General features: G+C 41.3%; 1 protein-coding gene across 7 annotated transcripts in view; it reads right to left on the bottom strand.

Moving 5' to 3' along the window:
* Nucleotides 1–24686, bottom strand: part of ANKRD26 (ankyrin repeat domain containing 26) — a 66492-nt gene extending 41806 nt beyond the window's left edge. For 3 of the 7 annotated variants that reach the window (XM_076330342.1, XM_076330314.1, XM_076330324.1), the window contains exons 1-17: nucleotides 24420–24656; nucleotides 20199–20313; nucleotides 19780–19953; nucleotides 19560–19666; nucleotides 18909–19046; nucleotides 17978–18126; nucleotides 14312–14362; nucleotides 11439–11472; nucleotides 11287–11359; nucleotides 9953–10013; nucleotides 8592–9595; nucleotides 7724–7868; nucleotides 6069–6130; nucleotides 4806–4917; nucleotides 3125–3153; nucleotides 2956–3022; nucleotides 2796–2864 (exon numbers count right to left, since the gene is read on the bottom strand). In XM_076330342.1, the coding sequence (XP_076186457.1) occupies nucleotides 2796–2864; nucleotides 2956–3022; nucleotides 3125–3153; nucleotides 4806–4917; nucleotides 6069–6130; nucleotides 7724–7868; nucleotides 8592–9595; nucleotides 9953–10013; nucleotides 11287–11359; nucleotides 11439–11472; nucleotides 14312–14362; nucleotides 17978–18126; nucleotides 18909–19046; nucleotides 19560–19666; nucleotides 19780–19953; nucleotides 20199–20313; nucleotides 24420–24622 (2593 nt within the window). In that variant the 5' untranslated portion in view covers nucleotides 24623–24656. Of the gene's footprint in view, nucleotides 1–2795; nucleotides 2865–2955; nucleotides 3023–3124; nucleotides 3154–4805; nucleotides 4918–6068; nucleotides 6131–7723; nucleotides 7869–8591; nucleotides 9596–9952; nucleotides 10014–11286; nucleotides 11360–11438; nucleotides 11473–14311; nucleotides 14363–17977; nucleotides 18127–18908; nucleotides 19047–19559; nucleotides 19667–19779; nucleotides 19954–20198; nucleotides 20314–24419 lie in introns of all 7 variants that reach the window. The other 4 variants (XM_076330333.1, XM_076330286.1, XM_076330297.1 and 1 more) reach the window with 4 other exon arrangements.
* Nucleotides 24687–24922: the final 236 nt, after the last annotated feature.

Genomic DNA, 24922 nt, shown 5'->3' with positions numbered 1-24922 from the left:
AACATGCATGCAGCTTCCTACCATACAACTTGATACATGTGATCACTCCCACCACATAACACGGACACCACAATTTTGCTTAAAAGATAGACTAAGTATTTAGTGGATGCAGGAGAGCTGTGATGCCTTTCCTGAAGGATACCACACAACACAGACTGAACAAGGTTTTCTGGTCGACTGTATCTGCATGAAAGCTGGATAAAAGCAGACCTGTCAGCAGCCAGAGTTTTGTAGTGGCCTTCTAAACATGCAATTCACATTCTCTGTTCAGAGTATGTAGGTGTCAGTGTTTTGGATTCTGTTTCAGAGTCCAGACACTTTAAGATTAGGTGTCATACTGCTATAATCGAAAGCAACCCGAACTCCTATTCAGTCTTGCCCATCATGGTCAGCAGTAAAGTTTTCAGCAGCAGCTATTGGAGTCCAAAGTCTCAGTCTTTAGATAAGATTTTAGGATCTTTGGAGCCCATAAGATTTCTTTTCCATAGGGTTTTTAATCAATCTTGAAATTTCTGTATGATGGGCACAGAACAAGGAAAAAGGCAGGAAAGATGAAAGGCAATGATGTTCTTCCATCTGCAAAATTCCAGTTCTTATGGTGTCAGTAACTCTAAGCCACTGGAAATAATTCAAAAACATAAACTAAAAAAAAAAAGATAAGGACTTATCCTATTAGCTGTTGCAAGTAAAATTTCTTCTCTTCTTGGAGCAGTAATTCATGAGTCTATTTTCTGTATTACTGGCTTCTGTCAACATTGTGAAAGAGGGATGACTCCTCATTGTCAAGACTTTTTCACTTTTAGCACAGGGAGACATTTAGTTAAAACACTGGTAGAACCCTAGTCTGAAGCTTCTAAAGAGCCTGTCATTTAAAAAATAAGTACATAGAAAATTCACAGAGTAAATTAAGTTCCAGTATTTTTGCCAGTCATTTATTAGCAGCATGTCTTTTTATTAATGGATACCTGCAGTGGGGTTAGATGAATCTGGCTTCGTGCTTAACATACAAATAACACAGAAATCCCTGTGCATACAAAAGGTGCCCCCCCCCACTTTTACTCTACCTGTTCTCTAGCTAGCTTTGAAAGATGATTTTTAGTGTTCTTTCCAATTAGCCTTTACATCACCTCTCTTCTGAGATTTCCCTCCTCAAATTGTCTTACATAATGACTTTTTGCAGATTACAGTGCAAAGCAGCTACTCTTCTATGCAGAAAACATAAGAACACCACTACTGTTGACCCAAAAATAGATTTTAAGAAGTTATTACATGTGCAAGATACCGTACCTGTTTTCCAGAGTTATGAAATAAACTTGTGAAAGGTGGCATTCAACCCTTTTAGAGTTAGAAATATTTGTGCCACAGGAATGATGATGTTTTGCTGAAGCAATTTAATTTGCTTAAACCCAAATTGAAACATAAAAGTTTGAAAGAAATTTTCACATGTACTTCTTAACACCTGATCTTCAAGATAACACATGGGTAAAAAAAACAACATGTGACTCAAATGAATAAAGACACACAGGAAAAATAGCTGACATGAAACGAGCTATGAAAAGGCAGTCTTTCTTTCTGTGTTTGTAATTTTATAACATACTGGTCCACAATGGGGCTACATTTCACATTACTGTGTCATACAGACAAAACCAAAACTCATGTTTTAACTGAACAACTTTTAACAATCCTCTATGCGTCTTACAAAACCACTATCACTGCAAAATAAAGGGCAAAAGAGGACCTGTTGTTGCATTGCGAATACATGAGAGAGAGGAGAAGGGTGAGAGGAGGAAGGGAGAGATATTTTTCCTAGAGAGAAGTTTAATCTCTATTATTGTCAAAAGAACAATGGTACTTTTTTTTTTTTTTACCTAAAACAAGGATGCCAAAGCACCTGGAGCTATTTGTATTCCATACTTAGAAGTCACAATAATTTAAAAAATTATTTCCGATAACCTACTTCACTTGCCTACGTATCTGTTCACCTCTCTCTGGTTTATATTTTCAATAGCTGATTTAGAAACTCTGAAACCTGAACGGGGAATTGTTTCTCATCTCATTAACACATATGCAAATCAATAAACGTTAGAACAAAGAATGTAAAACACCATTAAGGTCATATATCCTCCCTCCAATATATAGTGGACCAGCTAGCTGCTTCACTTTTAACCTTGTTTCCAAAGAAAAGAGAATTCCTGGCAACATGCTGACATTGTCATTTCCTCCCACCTTGTCTCTCTTCCCCACTTCCTTCCCCTACCTCTGAACCTGCTGGTCAGTTTCCATGAAACAGGAGGGGGAGGCCTCAGAGGAATGTGTTTGCTACATGTTTCAAAACAACTGCCAGACAGATAGAGAAAAGCCAGGCAAGTAATAATTCCTGCTAAAGTGCAGCTACAGCATGAGCCCAAGAATTACTCTTTCTGTCTCACCTGCAGCTCCTGGACAGCTTAGCTTCCAGATCCCTAGCTTGGAATCAGCCACAGCACATGCTCAGAGAACCAGGAATATCAGGAAGGGTTTTTTTGAGAAATTGGAAGGAAAGCAAACTTGAGGACTGCCTGAAAAGGGGAGATGACAACAGGTATGGTGGAGGAAGCCTACATCATGGAAGGGTATTTACAGTGTTGAATGGCAGACTAGAGCAGGGAGCACACACATGCATAGAAGCATATTTCAGTAGACCTTCTGCTCCCAGAACACCTTGCTAGAACCATTTATTTAATATTAGGAAAAAAATTTGCAAGTACAATGTGTCTGTCCATAAAAGAACACTACAAAAAGACTGTTATGAATACCTTCAATATCCTCTGCATCTCCTAAACCAAATTCCTCTGCATCTCCTAAACCAAATTCCTCCAATAGATCTGCAAAACAAGTAAGTCATATACTTTATTAAATACTCCTATCCAGAAAGATTATGAAGCAAAACCCAGAACCGCATGAAATGAATATTACCTGATTTCTGCTGCCTTCTTTTAGGAGAGGTTTCATTCATTTCCAAAACAGATTCAGGAGTCTTCAGCTATGAAAGACACAATCCAATGATAAAAAACCAAATTAAAAGTAACTACATACTATTTAATGAGCAGAACAAGTAGTCAGTCTGACATGAACAAATACTTACCTGGGAATTGTTTGGTTTCTCTGAAAAGCCTAGAGGTGAAAAATATTTTGGGAAGTGTTATTTTATTTAATTGAAGGTATCTTTTACTCCATTCAACATCAGTAGTTTCTACAACTAAGTATTAGTTGCAAGCACTATTTCACTGAAAGTACGATGCCTAACATTCAGTTTACCTCATCATACAGCATTTGTATCAGTACACAAGAAATGGACAATGCATACTTCCCATCGTGCACCTTGGATTTAAAAAAATAATAATCACAGAACTAGGACAATTCATGTGAAGCAATAAGGTCATGCTCGTTAATAGAACAAGATCAAACTATTTAGTCCTTTTGAGGAGCTGAATCCTGCTTTCTAAAAGGATTATTTCAAAAGCCAAAGATGGTCTACTGTAATGAATGATCATAAAACAGTCCACAAGCACTATAACTGTGATTATCCTACAAGTGTTTAATGTTGAGGAGCATTTTCCTTTCCATTGATGGGACAGAGAAAGCATGGGTGCAGACACAGAAACCTCATACACGTGTCATTTGATGAGGTAAAATCAAGCTAGTTCTCAACAAATTGTTCTGGTTTAGCTTGCAAGGATACAAAAGAAACAAATGTTGTTTGGTTGAATCTCCATTTATAGCATCGTTCCAAATACTTTTTTTTTTTTAATTTTTGTCCAACATTAAATCATTTCCAAACCCACACAATCTACTGGCCCACCTATATTTCTCAAATCCTCTGCTTTAGTCATCTTACAGTTTGAGTCCTCTCATGAAAGAAGTATATGAAATGTTACTAAGAATGGCTCCACAGCAAAATTTTTATATTTAAAAAAAAAAAAAAATCATTGAAAAACAAACAGTATTTGATTTCAGTAAACTTGGTGGCCTAGCAGTACTGAAATACCTTAGAAATATTACCATAATTGCCTTTTACCCCCTTTTCACACTGATTTTAAAGTTATCTTCGTAAAATCATACAAAGCAGACTTCCATGACAACTACTCAACAAGTAGATTTACAAGCTCCCGGGAGCTTGTAAAGTTTTACTTCCAGCTTACTAAACTAAAACTGGATTAGCTTCTTCAGCTATTCTATTGTACCTATACTACAAGCAGGATTGACAAACCATTTGTTAGAGGAGAAATCCTTCAGAAAAGAGTTCTACCCCAACAGCAAAACTTCCCTGCCATCCTATGCTCAAGATGCTCTAGAGACAGTATCATAAACTACAGGCAGAAACCCTTAGCAACAAAACCTGAACTTTTAGTCGCATTTTAGCTTCTAGGCAAAGCACAACAGAAAGCTATCAGGAATTAAGCTAGGAAAAAAAACAAAGCTTAGCCAGATCATAGCTTTCTTCTGCTACATTATCATCCAAGAATATTTAAATGTTCAGACATGTCAGTCCTAAACCACATACACTTTCATCACTATGCAACAAGAACCTGAACCCCCAAAAATACAAACACATCCAAAGAACACACATAATGCAAACAAGACAACTTCCTTTACAAACTGGCCAGCAAGTGCTATGATAACTGGTGTTAATTAACAAATACTAAGCACTTCATTGCTATAGTGCACACCCACATCATAACAGCATTCCTAAGATAGACACTGATAGAAGTTCACTTTAGCCTATAAATGCTTACAGACAAGCATTTAGTCCACCATGAAGTTACCATTGTCGTGTTCCCCTGAAACAATCTGTGAGCATGCTCCATGTCTGTCTGCAGCTGGGAGCAACACACCAGTTGAAACTTTTCTTGGACTTCCAGAATCCGTCTGTATAATCTAAAACACATGCATGAGAATTGGTACAAATGCATTTTCAACTCATTTCTATGCAAAAAGCTCCTGCTAAGCCAACTTGCATAGCATGGTATCAAGTATATCAGAGATACAAAAACCTTCAATAAGACCCTTGGAAAAGACACATCAAAACATAGTATATTGGAAAATCACAGTAGTTGTGTGTGTTTTCAGATCTTAGGCAAAAACCTCACAACTTATCTAAACTATTCTGTCATGTTGATAAACCTTGACAAACTGGACAGCCACAAGAGAATTAACATGGTGACTGAAGATGCAGGTTGTGAACCAATAACTGCAGGTCTGTGGTGATCCAACATTTGTACTGAACTTGTACCTGGCATTCAGGTTTGTGCATGTATCCTGCAGTAGTGAGTGAACACATCGCTGTTCCCAATCGCAAGGGCAATTTGGGTTGAACAAAGACTAGCAAGGCAAAGCTTACAGAAACTAAGGCTACCTAAAAAAAATAAAAATAAAATTTTAGTCTTGTGTTTTTAAGGAGGGGGTGGGGAAGAGTTCGTTTTTCCTCACAAGAAAAGCCAGAGGGGATTAGCTACAGACCCTGCTTATTTTCTTCTAGACCATTAGACAAGGAAGAACTAAAAGAGCAAATGCAGCCAGCATGTATGGTATCTCTGTTGAACATGACTTTCAAAGAGGGCTGAAGTACACCTACAAAAGGTAGAGAGGATCTGTTCAGAAGCAGCTAAGCGCCTAAGTTGTAGACCCTAAGGGCAACCACTGACCAGGTCAGCAGAATAAAGCTGTATGGTGAAAAAGCAACAATCCTGCCAGCCCCTGTGAAAAGTTCGGACTATTTTAAACAGCAAGAAACGTCACTGCTTTAATACTATACTAGAAGCCAAACTTAATGGCCAGTTGTTATGAGACCCAAGTTGTTAGCTTGACCTAACTTCATCCCAATCTGATGGGACTGATCAGCTGGCTTAGAGCAGAAGTATTTCAAGGGTCCCCAGTTACAAACATATGGCAGAAGCAGGAAAAGAGGAAATAAGCCTCATCAACGGTAGGGCCCAAGTCAAAAGCAAGCTCTCAAGTGCTTCTGGATCTTACTCCTCCCCTCCTCTCCCACCTCGGATGGAAAACCCCGTGTCCTTCACAGAAAGTACCTCAGAATCCCAGGGAGATTCAGCATCTTCCTCTTCCTCTGCTCCCACTGCTGGCAGGGCACCTACAAACAAGATAAGTGAGACACAGTGTTTATATTTCACTCTGCTTTTCCCCATCAGTCAAGCCCTGAATCCAAAAGATGTGCAGTGGTTCTACTGCTGAGGACAAACTAAGAAGTGAGTGTTATTCAACGGTTTCTTCATACCCAGCCACATCATGATATTTCCTTTACATCGCCACCTCCTCTTGCCTCCTTTCCAGCAGAAGATGGCTATGTACCACAGCAGACACAGCTACAAGCAACACCCAACACATGTTTGGTTAACATTAAGGAAGAGACTCCAGCACCCTGCAGTCCTGTGGTATACAGAGTTTAGGTCACCAGCTCTCCAGCCTACAGCTCCAGAATTTGGCATTTACTACCACTTTCCACAGTATAGGAGGTACCGTAGAAACACTATCCAAAACATCCTCACACTAATATCACTAAAATCACCAAGAAACAATGCTCCTTTTGTAGTGCTACCAGGAAAGATCTTCCTTGTCAGAGAGTTGCTACCCTGCACCTACCCATAAGCTAGACACCTAAGCATTGCCATTTAAACATAGAGTAGAGGCTCACAGCTCAAACACTCACCCCAAACACACAAAAGCCGTTTTATCTCAGCGCGTTAACATCCAAATCTCTTCTCTACCAGACGAACGTAAGGCTCAGTCTCAGTGGGTTCCTGGCCAGATTAGACTATCTTCATTTCTCTGTTTTAAGCTACTCCATTAAGTAAAACTGATTCAGGATTCACTCGTGTGGAGACATGCACACAAAGAAGGGGGAAGGAGCTGGAGAGCAGTGAGGACACCCACCCCAGAAGAGGGCAACTGCTGGTTCCAGCCTGGGCTCTGACTACTTACACTATGCCAAACTCATGCTTATGGTAAAATGCATAGAGACAGAAAAGCATGTATAGGTACAACACTTGAATACAGCAGGTTCTGCCAGACCCCCTGTGTAGCATTTGATCAGCAGCTACACGTGCTCTGGTAACACCTACCACACCAAGCTACTCTCTGGAGACAGACAATGGAAATGGTGCCTTCGCCTCCTGCTCTGAGGCCTGAGGTGAGTACCAAAGTGCTCAGCTCTGACCGAGCTGGTAATGCTTTCAAGCACATGCAAGTGTGGCACCGGAGAGACCTTCTACATTTTAAAACTGGACAAGGTGAGGCACTGGAACAGAACAGCTTTCTCTCAGCTTGACTCAAATCTTTCCCAGGCTTCAGTCAAGAGTAATCACAGCTTTTCAATCCTACAGTATGGGCCAGAAAGGGGAATACTACTGTCACACCCAAGACACTCTAGTCCTCCTTCTCTTCTTCACCTGCGCATTTTGTTCAGAGCACTTCAGGGAGAACACAGCAACAAAAGCAAGAATAGCACTTGCTTCATATAGCATCGTTTGGAATCCGATGCCACAATTTCAGTTCTTCAAAAATGAATGAAAAGCTGCTTTCCTTTTCTGCCAGTGCCCACTAGGATTCAGAGGCAAGGGCAAAATTTGCTATCTCAGAAGTCAATCACCATTTTAGTTCATTTACTGTGCATTAATATTTATAAAGGAAGAATTTGGATCAGTATTTCCTAACTCATTTCTCTCACCAGCATTGTCTTTTGAAGCATTGTGGACTTGATGGCTATCATTACAAATAGAATTTTTCACACCCTCAACAACTGCAGTTTGTAGCTCTTCACCAGTGTCTTCCTTCTGCTCCTCCTCCTCTTCTTCCCGTTCAGGTGATTCTTCCTAAAAAGAGATCGACCAAAACAGCTGGAAAGAACAGAAACAAGCATCTTCTTCGCCATCCATTGCCAACTTGAAAAAAACTTTTCTTGTGTAAGACAAAAGGGAAACTTTGTTGAGCTTTGTTTTACAAGGCCTTCAGTTTTTCCAAGGGAATCTATATGAGTAGACAGCAATGTCTAATGTCGTAAGTCTCACCGCTGGTTCTGCAAAGCCCCTGAGAAGCACTTCCTCATGTCAGTCTAACTCTAGCTTCATTTAAGTTACATCATTCTGGAACACATTCCTTCTTTTCCTCTACTTTGCTCCACGGAAAATCACTAGCTTCCTGCTCTCAATCTTATTCAAACTTCTTTTTGTTTCCTCACTTTCAGCCATCACACCATGAACTTTACTAAATGGCACTAAATCTTCACAGATAAAATCTGTACATACAACTGAGAAAAATTTAATTGATTCCAGAAAAAGACTACTGGTTATTCTTTTTCCTGCAAAACCACTGTAACCAATAGAAAAAAATTATTGAAAACACTGCCTGATATTATTCTTATACCTAAGAAACTGCTTTGGCTAGGAGTAAGACATTTTCTAATATCAAAAAAGGATGATCAAAAGATGGATATACGTGAAGAATAAGTATTAACAGAAGTCCAGTTTACCGTTTGTTTCTTACCTATATTACCCTTAGAACATACCCTTGTGATTGAATCACCCCTACATACTTACTTTGGTGCTTGAGTGAAACGCTGCTCTTAAGTTTTCTTCATGCCTATTTAAGCGCAAGTTTTCACTTTCTTGTTTCACTGCTTCACAGACTTTATCATCTACTTCTTCATATTGCTCTTCTTCAGTATCTTCATCATCCACATGTTCAAGAACGACAGAATTCGGTCTTTGACTTTCAAGCTTTGGGTTTTTTGCTGCTGACCAAGAATTATCACCACTTTCAAAGCCATCACTGAAGCTTGACTTTTTCTCAAGACAACTATCTGAGAGAGGCTGAGGTATCTCTTTTTTCATTTCAGAGTCTGCAAAACAGGAGTCAGCACTTACGTGCAAGTTCTCCTGAATCACACTTTTCCTGTTCCAGCTTTCTTGTGTATCTTGCAAATTATTTAGATTTTGAAAGACAGCTTGTTTTGGTACTGACTTGCAAGATACTTCATTATTCATTATCTTCGGAGACATGGCAGTTATATTTTCTTGCAATCTTTCATAACACCCGGTTATAAAAGACACAGGAGTATCAACAGATTCCTCCACCTTTTCATCAGGTTCTTTACTTACGTTATGATCATCATCACAGACATCTCCAGTTCCACACTGAGCTTCCCCTTCATAATTAGCATTATTAAAATACTCCAATTGCTGATTAATTTCCCCTTTAGGTTTAGGTTCTGTTTTCTCCCCCTGCTCCTTCTCCAGTATGTCATTAGACTGAGTTTCTTCATCTTCCAGATCTTCCTCCTCCTTTTCATCTTGAGCAAGATCTTCGTCCTCTTCTTCCTCTTCCTCCTCATAATCTTCATCATCATCTCCATCGTCAGTTTCATCATCATCTTCCTCCTCCTCCTCCAATTCTTCTTCCTCCAGGTTGCTTGCATCTGAGACATCTTTATTCAATAATCCTCCACAATCTCCTTTGTTCAGGTTTGCATCTGATGGGGTTCTTTGTTTGAGGCTTTTCTTTGGTGACTTAGGACTTTCAATTCTAGAACCATCACCATTATCTTGAAGCACAAGAAAAGGAAAAATGCATGTGAACAAAAGGAGTTACGTAAATAGCAACAGGCATATTACCAGATGAATGCACAGGAGAGGAGTCATCTGGGAATGTCTGGAAAAGGAGCCAGGTAAGGGATGGGCAGGATGAAGGAAGGACTTGACCAGGGACAAAGGCTTAGGAGGGGATTAATATCTTCATTTTAACGATATGACTTTTTTTTTTTTCCTGAAATTACTAAGTGCTATGTTTTCAAAATGCTACTTTTCTCATTTACTAAAGAAAAAAAAAAATATAAAAAACCTACTTAGCAAGTCTACTTTTATATATCAGTATATCATGCAATCTTTTCCAAATAGCTTACTGTTTTTCCTGAACTGCTGGGAAGCATTCATTAGCAATGTCAAGTTTGGCTTCTGCAGCTTCTGTAAATAAAGATTTATTTAAGCAAAACCTTTTTTTTTTTTTTTTTTTAAAACAGTAACAACAACAAATCCTTTGTTGACATCAAATCTTGAATGGTGAATATAATCAGGCTGTCCTTTTGATAGTGGTCAGGTGCTGCTCCATCCTATAGTTCTAACTACACAAACACTCCTCACATATGCAATTCAGTGAGTACTTCACCCCAAAACACTGTGCAGGTACCCATCCGCAAATTGTTTCCAAAGCTATGTTTACATGCATAACAGTTCTAAAAATCTGTTTTTAAAATTTGTAATACCTAAGTAAAATTCAGCTATATTTAAGATTACAGTTTCAGGATGCTTACTTGCAAATGTGCATAATGCAAGTAACTGTTAAGATCCCTAGACTTAATGCATAAATTAGTCCCTGCTAGTACATTTACCACAATATCCCTCAATTTCAAAATCATGCCAGAAAAATGCATCATTTCTATTTAAATCAGCGCAAGAAAACAAAATCATGTTAAAACTAAACATGCTTGCATCTCCAGCATTACAGAGTGGGTTTAACTACTACACTCAGGTTCCTCATCACTGCAGAATCCCAGTGCAACAGAATAGATGCTCCAGACATTACTGCAGAAGTTGATAACCCTTCAGAACATCAGTAAAAACAGTAGGTGCAAGAGCTTGTAGCTGACAAAAAGAATACTACCCGAGCATTCAAAAAAGAGGGAAAACATGCAATGTGAGATTACGTGCAAGCACAGAATGCCATCTCATATAAGAAAAAAGACGACCCATTTGAGTAACTCATCCATTGAGCGCTCTTGAGGACCCTTATGAGGAGGAAAAGAGAACTAGGTGATGAAGGATTTCAGTAGATCTTGACAAATAAATACCCTTTTTCTTTATCAGTTAGGATTCTATCACCAAATTTGCAGGAAACAATACCAACATTTGGAGGAAAACAAAATAGGTTATAATAGTAACTTACAAACTTTTAGGGTCTGCAAATCTGACTCTAATGAACAAGAACAAATAAAACAATGTCGTCATTTATCTCGTCACCTATTGCTCTTTTGCCCCAAACTACAAATCTACCGCATGGTCTGCCACAGCTACAGGTCTTTCAGGAAAAACTCACAGCAGAAGAAAGTCTGGCAGGCCAGAGACTGCTTCCAAGAAGAAAACAATATTGGCTGGAACTGCAGTTTCTTTCAGTCCCAGATAAAACTTGCCTTCAAATCACTTATTTTTACAGGACATTTTTCCTGTAAAGATACCATACCTTGGGGGTAAAATCGAGTTCTTCTTCCTCAGAAGTATGCCAGCTGTCATCACTCCCCTCTTTCTCAGAGCTTCTTAAAAAGCAAAGCAAAATGAGTACCGTGTCTCTCAAATCATTCCTCACGCAAGTGTTAAGTATTTTTAAAGTCTCACCTTATTGAGTCTCCTTGGGAAAAGTCATCTATTGCTGTTCAAACATTAATTGATATGTTGAAATTAGATTTGGCGTGCTAAAAATTACATATAAACATTTAACATGGACAACTCTACAGATCATAACAGAATGAAACGTTGGGTAGTCAATTCAACACAAGACAGCATGAATAAATGCGTTTCCAAAACAACTGCTTTTTCAAGCCAAACTGAAGTTAAAAAAAAAAAAAACAAAAAAAAAACCGAAAAAGACCAGAGTTATATCTCCTTTGGACTCTTATACCTAGAAGTTTAAGAAACATCTCTAAACTAAAAAAAAAAAAAAAAAAAAGCATAGCATGAATATGCTATGTTAGTAAACAGTTAACAAAATGGTGGTGGTTTAGCAAGACAGTAAGTAAGTGAACCTACAAAGTACTCGTATTACACACACAAGTATACATCACATGCAGAGATTTTACTATTTTATGTAACATTATGTATAACATTATGCTATATACTACACTATCTGCTGCTCTACCCAGTTACAGATTATTCTGAAAAGGTAAAGAAAATCAAAAAAGCATAATCAAGATCTAGAACTTATCCTCAGGTAGAAGAATCACCAGCGGTTCTCTACACTGCACCAAAAAAGGGGCATAACCAGGGCATTCTATACTACACTGCAAGCTTTCACCAGTGTTATGAAGGCAACTTGCACGTAGGATCATAGGATAAGTAAGGTCAGAAGGGACCTCAGGAAGTCTCTTAGGCACCCGCCTCCTCAAAGCGGGCTCAGCTATGAGGTCAGACAAGGTGGCTTAGGGCTTTATCCAGTCTGGTCTTGAACACTTCCAAGGAGGGAGACTGTACAACCACTCTGGTTTACTGTCCTTATCATGGTGAAGCTTCTCACACCCAGTTAGAAACTCTCTTGTTTGCATTTATGCCTCTTATATCTCTGCCTCCTGTCATGCACCACTGGGAAGCACCTGGCTTTGTCTTCTCCTCATATGTACTGGAAGCTGCTGTTAGGTCCCGTTCAAAGTCGCCTCTTCGCTAGGCTGAACGAGCCCAGTTTCCTCAGCTTCTCCTCAAAGGGCAAGTACTCCTGCCCCTGACGAGTTTGATGGCCCTCCACTGAACTTGCTCACTGTTGAAAGACCAATCTCTCTTGCACTGGGGGCTCAAAATTATACCCAGGGAGCTGGACACAATCCAGTGAGTGCCAAGTAGGGGTGGACAATCACTTTCCTCAATCTCTTGGCTAGATTGCTCTTAATACAGCCCAGGACACTGTTGACCTTCTCAGTTGCCAGGGCACCTTGCTGGCTCATGCTCAGCTCACTCTGCCAAGACTCTCTGGGCTTTCTCAGCAAAGCAGCTCTCCAGCCAGGCAGTCCCAGCATGTTCTGTAGCAAGGGGTTGTTCCTTTCCATGTGCAGGACTTGGCATTTGCCCTTGCTGAATTTTGTAAGACGGGACTGACAGTCCATTTCCCCAGCTTGTCAAGGTCCCTCTGAATGGCAGCGCCACCCTGAAGCATATCTACTGATCCCCCCAATTTGGGGCCATTTGCAGACTCGATGAGAGTGCACTCTAGCACATCACTGAATGAAAATCTGTGATGATTCATTTCACTAATGAAATCTGAAGTCTAGGAATCCAGCCTGAAGAGTGCTAAAACCTCTCAACTATCAATAACTAAGATGAAATAAAAGGGCTCTTCAAATCCCAAGACAGAAGGGAAAAAACCCAAACAAATATAACCTCCACATAGTAGCTATTTCAGCATTCCTCAGTTCTCAACAACTAATTCTTGTTAACTATCGTAACAAAATGTAGTTGCTTATAAACAGGAGATAGGTGACCTTCCATGAAGTCACATGATGACAACCAAACCGAGGTCTTGGACAAAATCATTAAAGGGAAAAGAAAACAAAGGCATACCATGCCTGAAGACATCTCTTCTACTATCAGTAAACCACAAATGAGCATGGAAATTTTGTCTGTCCTAAAAACAGGGTTTATGTGGGAACTTTGATGAGTACAACTCCTGACCTGAACAGGGCTTTCAGACAATGAAATACAGTATACATGTTCAGTGTAGACATGTCATGCAGACAAAACCTAGAGGCTGACACTTCCAGTGCGAGGACAAGCTAAAACAGTTAAAATACCAACACAGTCTCTGATTTTTAATGTTTCCTATTACAAACACGTGCCATTTATAAAAATATTAATTAGTTTTATATACCGCAGTTTTCTGTTAACTCACTCAGTACCCGCAGTCTAATCTACCTGCTAACCTCCCAAGCTGAATGAAAACCTGTCTCTCAGAACTGGGTGGATAGGGTGGAGCAATCAGTTATAACTCGACAGGTGACTTCAGTTATATTTTCAATTAGTACAGTTATAATTAATCAAACCAGCTGAGTAAGTTACCTGAACTTTTGCTTTTAATGTATAGTAACTTTAAGCAATGACCAAAACCACGTCACATTATCCTTTAGAAGGCAATAGAGGAAGTTCATGAGCTAGCTTTCAGACAGACCTTGATGCCCTACCATAGAGATGGGATCTGGAAAAGCAGTCTCTGGGGATTGCTTGTTTCCACTTTAATTGAAGTCCATTTCTATTTTGGAGCAACAGAACATATTTAAAAAAAAAATTTACTATCACTAATGACACAAAGCAAACACTCAATTCAATAATAAAGGACTCATGCAAAACATGCAAACAAATAAAAAGCGCCCAAAGCCTGCTCTCAAATCTAATTTATAAAACCAAACCCATCAAAATAGGGTCCTCCAGGATAAAAAACATCATAGATGTGTTAGCATTTGCGTATCATACAACATGTTTCATATTTGAAATGCTACTGTACAGAATACCTTTCCTTGATTTTCCTGTTCTTGATGTCTGGTTAGGAGATTGTTGCATTCCTATATCCATTTAGGAAAAGGCATGGAAAGGACAGACGAAACAATGACATCAGAACAATTTTGAATTCCCAGAAATTTGGAAAACATAAGCAGCACATCAACAAAGCTATAGCAATGGGAGAATGTACTGTGACTATCAGTCTACTCTACAGCTGTAAATGCTAGAAACAAAAAAACAATTACTATCTACAGAACTCAACTCTCAAGGGACAGTGTCAAATGGCGTAACTTAATTTACTTGCTCCATGTAAAATACCCATATTCCAATATTTTGAAATACTACAGCAGATTATCAGAAATTTACTCTACTGACAACTTTATATTGGCAACTTGCTAGTCCTCATCTAGCACAGACTGCAAATGCAATTCCTTCATATTTGTAGAGTGCTTTATACATACAGCACACTTAAAATCCCTCCCTCTAAGCAACCCAAAAATCCTTAGGTGCCAAAACCTAAACTTTGGAGATACACTATCCAGAAATTTTGAAGGAAATCTTGGCTCCACCACCACACAACTTCTAACCATTATGTTATTTACACTCACTCATCTCAAGTTACAGTTTTAGCATGTTTGTTGTCCCTCACTAAAAAAAACAACCCAGAAACTTGTTGCCTTAAACCAGCTCACCTGAAAAGTTGTGTCAGTTGGTCCCTGATGCAAGCATAGGCCCCTCCTACTTCAGTCTGAAGGTAGGAGAGTCCTGCTTACATTGATTAGACCATGCTCAACTGTTCACATACAGAAGCTATGCCACCAGCCACAACACAGACATGACAAGCAATCAGAATGAATACCCTGTTCCCCCAGCGCTATAGGGCAGGCCACAACTGGACCAAAATGGGTGCATTGACTGGTGTCATGCATGTGTGTTTGTGTGCGTATGCATGCCTGTGTGTTGGGGAACAGAAGTTTTAGAATATAAATCACTATCCACCTGCTCTACCCATCCTACTCTGTAAAATTTTCTATTTTAAGTCAACGAATGGTGTGGTTCTGTTATTGCAGCTACCCGACACCAAATTTCTTCATGACAAGGCCATAACATTTGTCTCAGAGCAGAAGGGAGTCCTGCTTATATTGATTTTACCACAAATGCACGGAATGGATGCGGCAAAAGGACTTCTATCAAAAACATACATTTAAAGAGTTAAGAACAGACCTCAAGATGGTTTCTCATCCCTTCTCCATTTCTCAGTTTTCTTAAAAGATGATACAGGACAACTTTTCCTGACCTCAGGAGATGTAAATCACACTGAAGTACTAATTTCTTTTCCAAGAGCTCTACGATGAAAACCCAACAGTTTCTGTAGGGACTCAGGAAACACTGAAGGAACAATACACTAATATGTAGTGCAGTAGCCAAAAAAAAAAGCTGGCACTGCAGACATACTAGAAATCTGAATCCTTGCCTCTGGAAAAATTGCATAATTATTATTTTTTGCCAAAGAAATTCCAACTTTGAATCTAAAAAGTCTGTCATTCAATATACTAGGGCTGGAAGCCTTTCATTTGGAGGTTTTTGCAAACCTGTCCGTGATTAATAAGAAGGTTCGTGTTCTGACAAAAAGTAAACATTCAAAGAAGCACAAGCCAAGTTCTTAAATATGCTGACTTGCTCATTAGAGGAGAATATTTTGAAGAATGTTCAAAAAGTGCAAAAGCAGCAAAAGGAATAAGGACAACATTGAAGATCCCAGAAAAATTGTACAGAAGAGCAAAAGAAAAGAAAAGAATTCCAAAGTGGGTGCTTCTCTGGTCTCTCAAGATCATCCCAGCTTTTCCTCTAAGAGAGGCTTCAAAGCCTGTTACTGCAGCATATCAAAGGGATTCTCATGATGCAGGACCTGTGCTTTGTGGGTGCAAGCCAGAGACTGCAGAATTAATGCCAATAAATGTTCCCTATATGCTACTAATCTCTCTCGCTCAATGCTGGTGTCATCTTTTAAGAGACTGAGCACAAGGAGAAAAGGTTTCACACTACTCAGAAGAAAAACAAGCCCTACTAGAAACAGACTGAGAACAGAGCATACTCTTTCTCCTCCCAAGTCCTTAACCTACATAACAACATTCTCTTCACGCTTACTATGCCTCTTCAAATGAAGATAAGAAGTAAAGATTTCCCATGATATTGGGGACTTATATTAGTAGTATTATAATTTTCAAGGAATGAGGCAAATTATTTGGTTCAAGAACCCATATTTCCCTGAGGGTATGTCAGTTTTGGAATCACACAACAGTATTATTCTTCAAGCCACATATTATAAAATAACCCAGGCCTGTCAGCCATTACAACGTGGTACCACAGAAATTATCTACATGCACAGGAGGCAGTTAACAGAGAGTGCTGTTTGGGTGAAAGCAGCATTTTGCTGATTAAACTACCTGTACCAAGCCCTTTCAAAAACAAAACAAAAAAAATCTTCCTTCAATCTACTCAGAAACTTTACAAATCTCCGACTAGATCAAAGCAACTGTTCCCAAGTCAAAAGAACAAAGTTTGGCTCTAAATTAAATTCCCATATCTGGGAAAAGTCAATGCGGAAAAATATCCCATGTTTTGCTCATATTTCTTGACATATTTAAAAAAGGAGTAATGAACTGCGTTTGAACACTGTCTGCTGCCTATTTGCCACATAGTTCTGATATAACATACTTAAAAAAGCAGACAGAATAAAACCTCCCACTGTAGGGCCCGAGATGTAAAGTACAAGACAAACAATTTCATTAATATTAAAATATTAATTTTCTAAGATTCCTCTAGGGCTATGTGAGCTCATAAGCATAGACTGGATTTTACAAGCTCACCGAAGGAGTTAATTTTTTGATCACAAGGCAAATTAATTGTTTTTCTGGATCACAAGGTAATACGGATTTTTTAAAGTTTATTTAATAAAATTACTGAACATGGAAGAAAAGCGTTATTTTTATCATAAATCAAACTATGTCCAAGAAGATACAGTATACACAGACACTGCATTGCTGTTGCTAACAAGGTTACTTTTCCAAGACAATTTTTCCTAAATATGTCTCTACAGCACCTACATGGAAACAATTGTAACTGATGCTGAGAAATAAGATGAGTCACTAAAAGGAGCTTAGTGCAGTTGAAATTATTAATGTTAAAACAAAAGACACACAAACTCAGTGGAAATCAACAAGACATGTATCTCCCTGCTAACTCAGTCTGTTGCTTCCCAACTACAGAAAGATGAACAACTACTCAGGATGAACCTACTGCTTTTGCAATTGGATTTTCACAATCTGAATGGCCATCTGTAGGTAAAAGGATACACCTGAAAAGCAAAAACACTCTGGTCTAGTTCCTTCCCTGTCCCCCTTTTCTCTCTCTCTAGGAAAACCTATACAGGTGGGCAATCTGACAGGCAGAAGGCAACAACCCTATATGTGGACATGTAGCACACAAATCACAACTGCCTTCACAGCCTGACAAGAAGCACCTCCAACCAGCAACAAATAAGCACATTCACAAAACTTCTTGTGCTACTCCATCTGAGTCACTGGTGAACACAATAAGCTTTAACAATACAAACCACCTAAAGAAAAGGCCATAGTGATTTTCCTCATGAACTCCTCCATGGTTAAGGATCCTACCTCCTCTGTCCACAGCAGGTGCACCCAATGTAAAGCCAGCAGCTCCCGCCCGGTGTGGAGTGCTAAGTACCATGATGCCTTGTGCACCACCTGCAGAAGCTTCTCCTGCGTTTTCCCAGTCTGCGTATTCTGCCAGTTGTTTACTAAGACTATATAGAGAAAGAGAGGAAATATATTTGGTAAAAATAACAACATACTTGCATATACCATTTAACAGAATAGTTAAGAGCCACTTATTATCCATCCTACACATATTTATAGCCATATGAATTCATATACTCACATGTATTCGCTAAGGGTAATACACACAGCACTTATTGCATGATTATTACATACTTCAATATTCACTACAGTCATGTTCATTCTATAGACGCATATTCATACCTATGAAGTTATTAACTCCTGCTTGGTACATTATTTTCAGCCTAGCTTTTAAGTACACATAACCACCTTAGAGAAGGAACACCCACAGGTACAAAGCTATGCATAAGAGGAGTAAAACTCCTTAAGATTTTAACCAAAGAGGTATCAGTTGAGATCTCCTCTGAAACAAGAGACTGGTAGTTCCTGGTCATTGTAGTGGAAGTCAGTAAGGACAATGGTGCTGGTGTGGGGAGAGGGTTTACATGCATTTCAGTTTGCCAAGTTCCACCTCTGGATAACTGTAGGGTACAGACACTTTTTAGAGTTTATACTGGGCAGATGCGAGCTTAGCAACAAAACTTGAAACCTAACAGAGAATTCTGGGTGGAAGTTTTCCTCAATTTCCAAATTAACACTAGACACAGGAATGATACGTATCAGAAGATGTCATTGAGCACAGCTTCAAGACAGGTCTCAACACGCCATTAAACCTTGGTGCTGTTACCAAAAATGTTCATAAGCCACACTGATAACTGACAACTTATTCTAACGATAAACTTAAATTTACCTAGAATATCCATGAATAACAGCATAATCCTCAGCTGTCCATCCATTAGTGTCTTTATGGGAAACATCAGCACCATACTGAAGAAGAACTTTTATCAAATTAAGCTCCCCACCAGAAGCAGCAGTCATAAGTGGAGTTCTGAAACATCCAAAATATGATATGAAATAGATCATTTTACACAGACACTTTAACTATTTTTATTCCTATTTGCTCTCCAAAAAAGTATTTTCCCCACTATTTTAAAATGAATGGGAAAAAAAAAGCAGCAGTATTAAGAGCAACAATAAAATGCGACAGGGAGTCAAAACAATTAAATTCTTCAGACAAAGCTTCCACATAGACAACACTTACATACAAATTATGCTGCTATGCAGGAGGGTTTTTTCCAAATTGAGGCAATGCTGTTGAGCTAACGGCACGTTTCCTGCCAGAAGGACCACCACAGACAATGCTTCTTGCAATCCTCAATGCAAAAAGCATCCACTGAGGCATGACAGCAGCCAAGTGCAGACCTGCTTTCACAAGTCACGCAGAAATAGCTCCTTCTGTGTGGCTCCCTGTTTTTTTTTCAGAGCTCATTCCCATGCCTCTCATCAATCCAACCTAAAGAATACTAGAGACACCCATGCAGAGTTTTGACAAACTCCTCACCTTTCACACTGATCTCGAGCATGCACATCAGCTCCTTTTTTAAGGAGAAACTCTACCATCTCTTCGTGATGTTCAGAGACAGCAAGAATAAGCGGGGTATATCCCTCCTGAAAGGACAGATAAATAAATCAAGTTAAAAAAATCAAAGTCAAAAAAGCCTTCAAGAGAAATATTAATGCAACTTTTTGAAAGAACTTCCTTAACAAATACAAAAATTTACCTTATTCTGGGCATCAATATTGGCATTATGTTCGAGCAACAGCCCTGCCACAGATGTATTAGGAGATAGGACAGCAAGGTGAAGGGCAGCGTTGCCGTCAGCATCTGCCAGATTCGGGTCAGCACCATGCTCTAGCAGAATAGCCACGCATTTTTCTTGCTGGCACTGTACTGCCTGGGAACAACACACAAAAAAGGAAAAACTTCCAGCATTTACATTTCACTGTGTTACAATTCACCCCACTTCCCAATGCTGGAAAATAAGAGCACCTTCAAAGATTAGCTAACATATGCCTATTCCATGCTAATTACAATATGCATGTTTCTACACAGGTCTATGTAAAGAATCCTGCAAGTTACATATCATTTAGTGCATAATCAATAAGCCCCACTTGCAAGAACATAACATATTCCACATACCTTCATCAGTGGTGATCTGTTATCATTGTCAAAAAGATTTAGCTTACACTTGTTTTCTACTAGATATGTAACAACATCCACATGGCCATTTGCACAAGCAAGATGCAGAGGTGTCCTAAAAATTAAATATATTAAATTAGCACAGACAGACAACTAAAGAAATCATTTCAGGCCGAGATAAATGGATACGGCCACAAGTTTCACTTTGCAAAAAGCAAGCTTAAGAAAAGATTTCTAATTCCATTACCAGTAACAGCAGTTGCACACCAAATGCCTGAGGCTGGCTAGCAAAAACACTCCACAGCATCCACTTAGTAAGGTGACATTTCCTTCACTGTAGAACTGAATCTGCACAAACAGATTCCTGTGCCCAGGCCCTGGCCACTGCCTCTAGCCAGACTACACACATGCCACAGCAACAGAGACCAAAGCTTGGGAATCTGAGGACTGTGGCAAGTAAACCTTTAAGTTCTTCTATGATCATTCATGTGCCAGAAGTGTATCAGAGATGTAGGAGATGGGTTTTATAGCAAGAATATTAGTGTTTCCCTGCACTTGGAGAATTTCTGCTTTTTCTCTAGCTTGTTTACTACTGCAGCGAACACAAGAACACACTTGCACCAAAGCACCTCTGATAACATGTAGCAAACCAGACCACTGAACACTGTAATCCTGACTACAGGAAAGTAATGTTTGACCTTCCTGACATGTATAACTATCATAGTCATAAAAAGCCTACTACAGAGAAAGTCCTCTCCAAGGAGGGAATACTGTGTTTCCACAATACGCGACCAGCATAAGAAAATGAAACTTTTTTTTTCCACACTAAAGCCTTGCCAGAAAGAAAAGGGCTCCTTCAATCCACAGAACTTCTTAGGTCTGATGTCAATCAACCAGCCTATTTGTACCCAAACACACAATCACCCAGAAAGTCCTTGCATGTGTTTCCTCCTAAATCACAGGCACAAAGCAGCACAAGATTTGCTCTGTGCAGAAAGCAAAGTGCCTGCTGCTCTGCAGGACACCTGTCCCAACAGAGCAGGAGACAAGCTAGAAGATAGCCGGGACCTTCCTTCCTTGAAGGCAATGCAGTAAAAATCCTGCAGTTCCTCAAGAACTGAGGGGGATGCCAGCACGAGTTTTGAACCACATCACTGTGGGTAGGTCCTCCTCTGTATTTAGGAAAGCTCAACTAACCTTGCAATTGTTTTGGTACCTTGCTGAGAGACAGGAGCACAATGGCTCACTGGCTAGGTGGGAGTGGAAAGGGACAGGTACACAACTGCAGTGGCATGTGATGCAGAAACACAGCAATTTGTAATGCAGATACTCCTTGTTACAGGCAGCTGATGAGCCTCCTCCATGGCAACAAGGATGAAGACAAGAAAAACACACAAAACTTCAAAGAACTTGTAATGTCTTGCTACAGACAGGGAACAGACTGAAGCATCAGCAGAAGCGTCCCTCAGAAGCAACTACCACCACTTTTTGTGAAATTCCTGTGTAAGTATGCAGGATCTTTCACCTCTGAAGAAATGACTGACTGAGATTATCTGAAAGCTAACCAGAACTGGTTATGAAGGAGTCCACAATTATCTAAAAGCTGCTACTATCAAGCACTAGGAAACATGACAAACCTGAAGAAGTCACTATCAGCTTTGCAAACAGAAAAGCCTTCAGAAAACCTGCGGACTTGTTGCTGCCCTTCTCAACCAAACCTCTCAGTCTGCCAACAGGAAAGGAGATGGCTCTGCTCAGAACAAGGCCTGCTGAGCTCCACAGAAGATCTGCTTCAGGGAACAGGCTGGCAGAGAACATCAGAGTGTTCACAGTTGCCTGTACCCACAAGAGGCCTCCGGTAACACCAAAGCTATTCTGCCACCCAGCCCTGGGGACCCTGCCCAGATTCTGCTTCTCCTGCTGCTGCAATCCTATGCTGATCACCCATGGGGTAGAAGAGAACTACTGATGCCTGAGCAGCTGCAAAACAACCCTGCTGGGAGACCACAGGGAAACAGCAGGTTGGCAGCACACACCTCCAACAGCACTTGAGCCGATGACCCAGCAGCTACAAGCTAAGCAATGAAAAGCTCTAGAGTTCACTCTGACAGGCAGCTGACAGGGTAAATCTCTCTTAGCGATTAGCTTTGACCCAGGATTCATGACTAGCTGGCATCATGCCTACAGTGCTTCCAACTCTGTGCCGAGTTTTGCCCATCTCTTTCAGCAAGGCTGAAGGCTTTGCTAGAAAAGCAACCTCCGAAAAGCAGCCTGCTCCTAACTGATGCTGTTCCAAGTGCATTTTTTGGGAGGTCCTGTGGGTTACAGGACCCACTTTATGGAAGGAGCCTGTAGGCGTGATACTTGCTACATCCCTGGTGCAGGATTTTGCTTTTGGAAATCCTGAGGAGTAGAACTGAGATATTCATATGAACAATGCACACGTTTTAGCCATTACTACCCACATTTCCTATTCTTTGCATCTATTTCCAATGATGTCAACTATTCCAGTCCCTGGAGGACACAATGAAGCTCTGAAACATAATTGCATCTGGTGGTCACTCACGACACGTATCACACCCACAAGCACTAAGAGGGCATAGATGGGTCTGTAACCCTCACAGCTAGTATAGCGTACAGGGGCTGCAACAAGCAGGCAGACTCTGTTCACTGAATTCCTCTCAGGTAAGCTTTTCAGCAGCTTTTCAGCACTGGGCATTGTCACGGCAAAACCATCGCAGTGCTCTATCGTACATACACTGCCTTATCTCTTGGTTTTTTTGCAGTGTGTTACTTTATTTGCCCAGTTATAACACTGATAATAGCATGGCACACAGAAGGAAACCTTTCCAGAGGAAACAAAGCTTTCTAGACAAGATGAACTTAAATGCAAAAACTAGCCAAATTTCATACCAGGGTCTGCTAAGACCCGATGACTAACTGAATCAGCCACAGTGAAAGAGAAGGTAGCAAGAAGAAAAAAAGAGAAACATTCAGCAGCCATTTCCATGAATGTCACTGGGCACCTTGACTCAGGCAGCTGGAGCATGCACAAAACGCGCTCAATCCACCTCAAACTGCATTCCCCATCTCCAGCTCCATAAACAAATACTGACTGGCAACACTCAGGCACACAACCCACATTACTAAAGTGCACGCTTACCGTGCCCTTCCTTTCTTCTCCCACAAATCTAGGTGTTTTTAGGTGTTTTCAGGGCAATAAGCTATCTGGCTGGCAAAAGTCCAGTCTTCAGGATAGACAGCCTAGGAAGCTGAGCCACTCTGATAAAACCAGCATGTCTTCAGAACATCATGAAGACTTTGACTCCGAGTCTTTTCAGAAAAGGCATTAAAGGGTTGACACATACAAGACCGCAAAACTTCAGCCGATTCCCTTATGCTTACGATGGATCACTAGGAGCTATACTGCAGAATAGGGCTTCTCCTTAAGATATAATTGCCAAGTACTTGCTGTGCTTGACTCAAAAACCCACACAATGACACCTGCCAGAAGAAGCAGCTTCTCCTGCCCAGATCTTCCAATGCAAGGTACTGATTAGCTGTACCAAAGCCTCAGAGCAAACAACTAAGTATCTGCCACCTAAAATCAGACTGATGCTTTGGCTGCAACATTACAGTCACAAAAGGCACATCAGACAACTATGCATGCAGCATCAATACACAACACGTTTATTCTTCGCTATAACTCTTTCCTAAGTGCAGTGCCTACCTTTCTTTAAGTTACTCCCTGTTAAAGCAGCGCAGCTTACTTGGCTTAACTACTAAACCTGCACGCTGAGCCCTCAACGATGCAGAGACGCATACGATTGCACCTTGACTTCAAAGCGTGGCTGGAGAATGGCCGTGAGGCTCCTCCTGCAACCCACCTTTGTCAGGCTGCTGCCAGCTCCCCTCCACTCCTGCGCCCCCAGGCAAGGAAATACGACTCCGGGAATGAGGGCACTGAGGAAGCCGGGCAAAAAGGGTAAGGCGACGCTAGGCCGAATTCAAGGGTTTCTGGCAGCACAAGCCTGGTTCCCACACCCAGCCGAGGGCTGAGCTCGGCTGCGGAGCCAGCCCGCCCGCTCCTCGCAGCGAGGCGGCCGTTCGCCCCCAGCACCGCTGAGCTGCCGGGGCTGCAGCTGCGGCCCGGGGCTCCTGGCGCTGCCGCGATCCCCCACCGCGCCTCAGCGCCTGGCCGGCGCTGCTCCCCCCGCTTACCGCTCCGCCTTGTCCCGCCCGTCGATGCCGTACTTCTTCAGTCCCTGCCGCACCTGGGCCAGGTCGCCGCTGGCGGCCGCGCGGTGCAGCTTGCCCAGGTCCTTCTGCCGGAGCTCGTAGGCACCGGCGGGGCAGGGCAGGGAGGCGCTGCCGGACGGCGGCTGCCCCTTCCTCTTCCTCCCGAATCCGAAGATCCTCTTCATCCCGCGGCAGGGACGCGGGCACGGTCCCGCCTCAGGGGAGCGACGGCGGGAGGCACCCGGCGGGCTGCGTCGGGCCCCGGGCAGGGGCAGAGGAGCGGAGCCCCCAGCAGCGGTCTCGGCCCGGTACGGCTGCTGCGAAGCGAATCGCCGGCGGGCCGGGAGCCCGAGGACAGGAGCGCACTCCCCCGGTGACAGCGGCAGCGCCCGGGGCCACCGCCTCCCACACGACGGCGAGCCCCGCGCAGGCGCGGTCGGACGGCGACGGGAGGGTAAAGGCCCGCTCCGCCCGCCGCGCGGGGA

The sequence above is a fragment of the Aptenodytes patagonicus genome, chromosome 1, assembly GCF_965638725.1.
Source record: "Aptenodytes patagonicus chromosome 1, bAptPat1.pri.cur, whole genome shotgun sequence".
In the NCBI taxonomy this organism is placed as follows: domain Eukaryota; kingdom Metazoa; phylum Chordata; class Aves; order Sphenisciformes; family Spheniscidae; genus Aptenodytes; species Aptenodytes patagonicus.
This window is presented reverse-complemented; position numbering and strand designations above follow the sequence as displayed.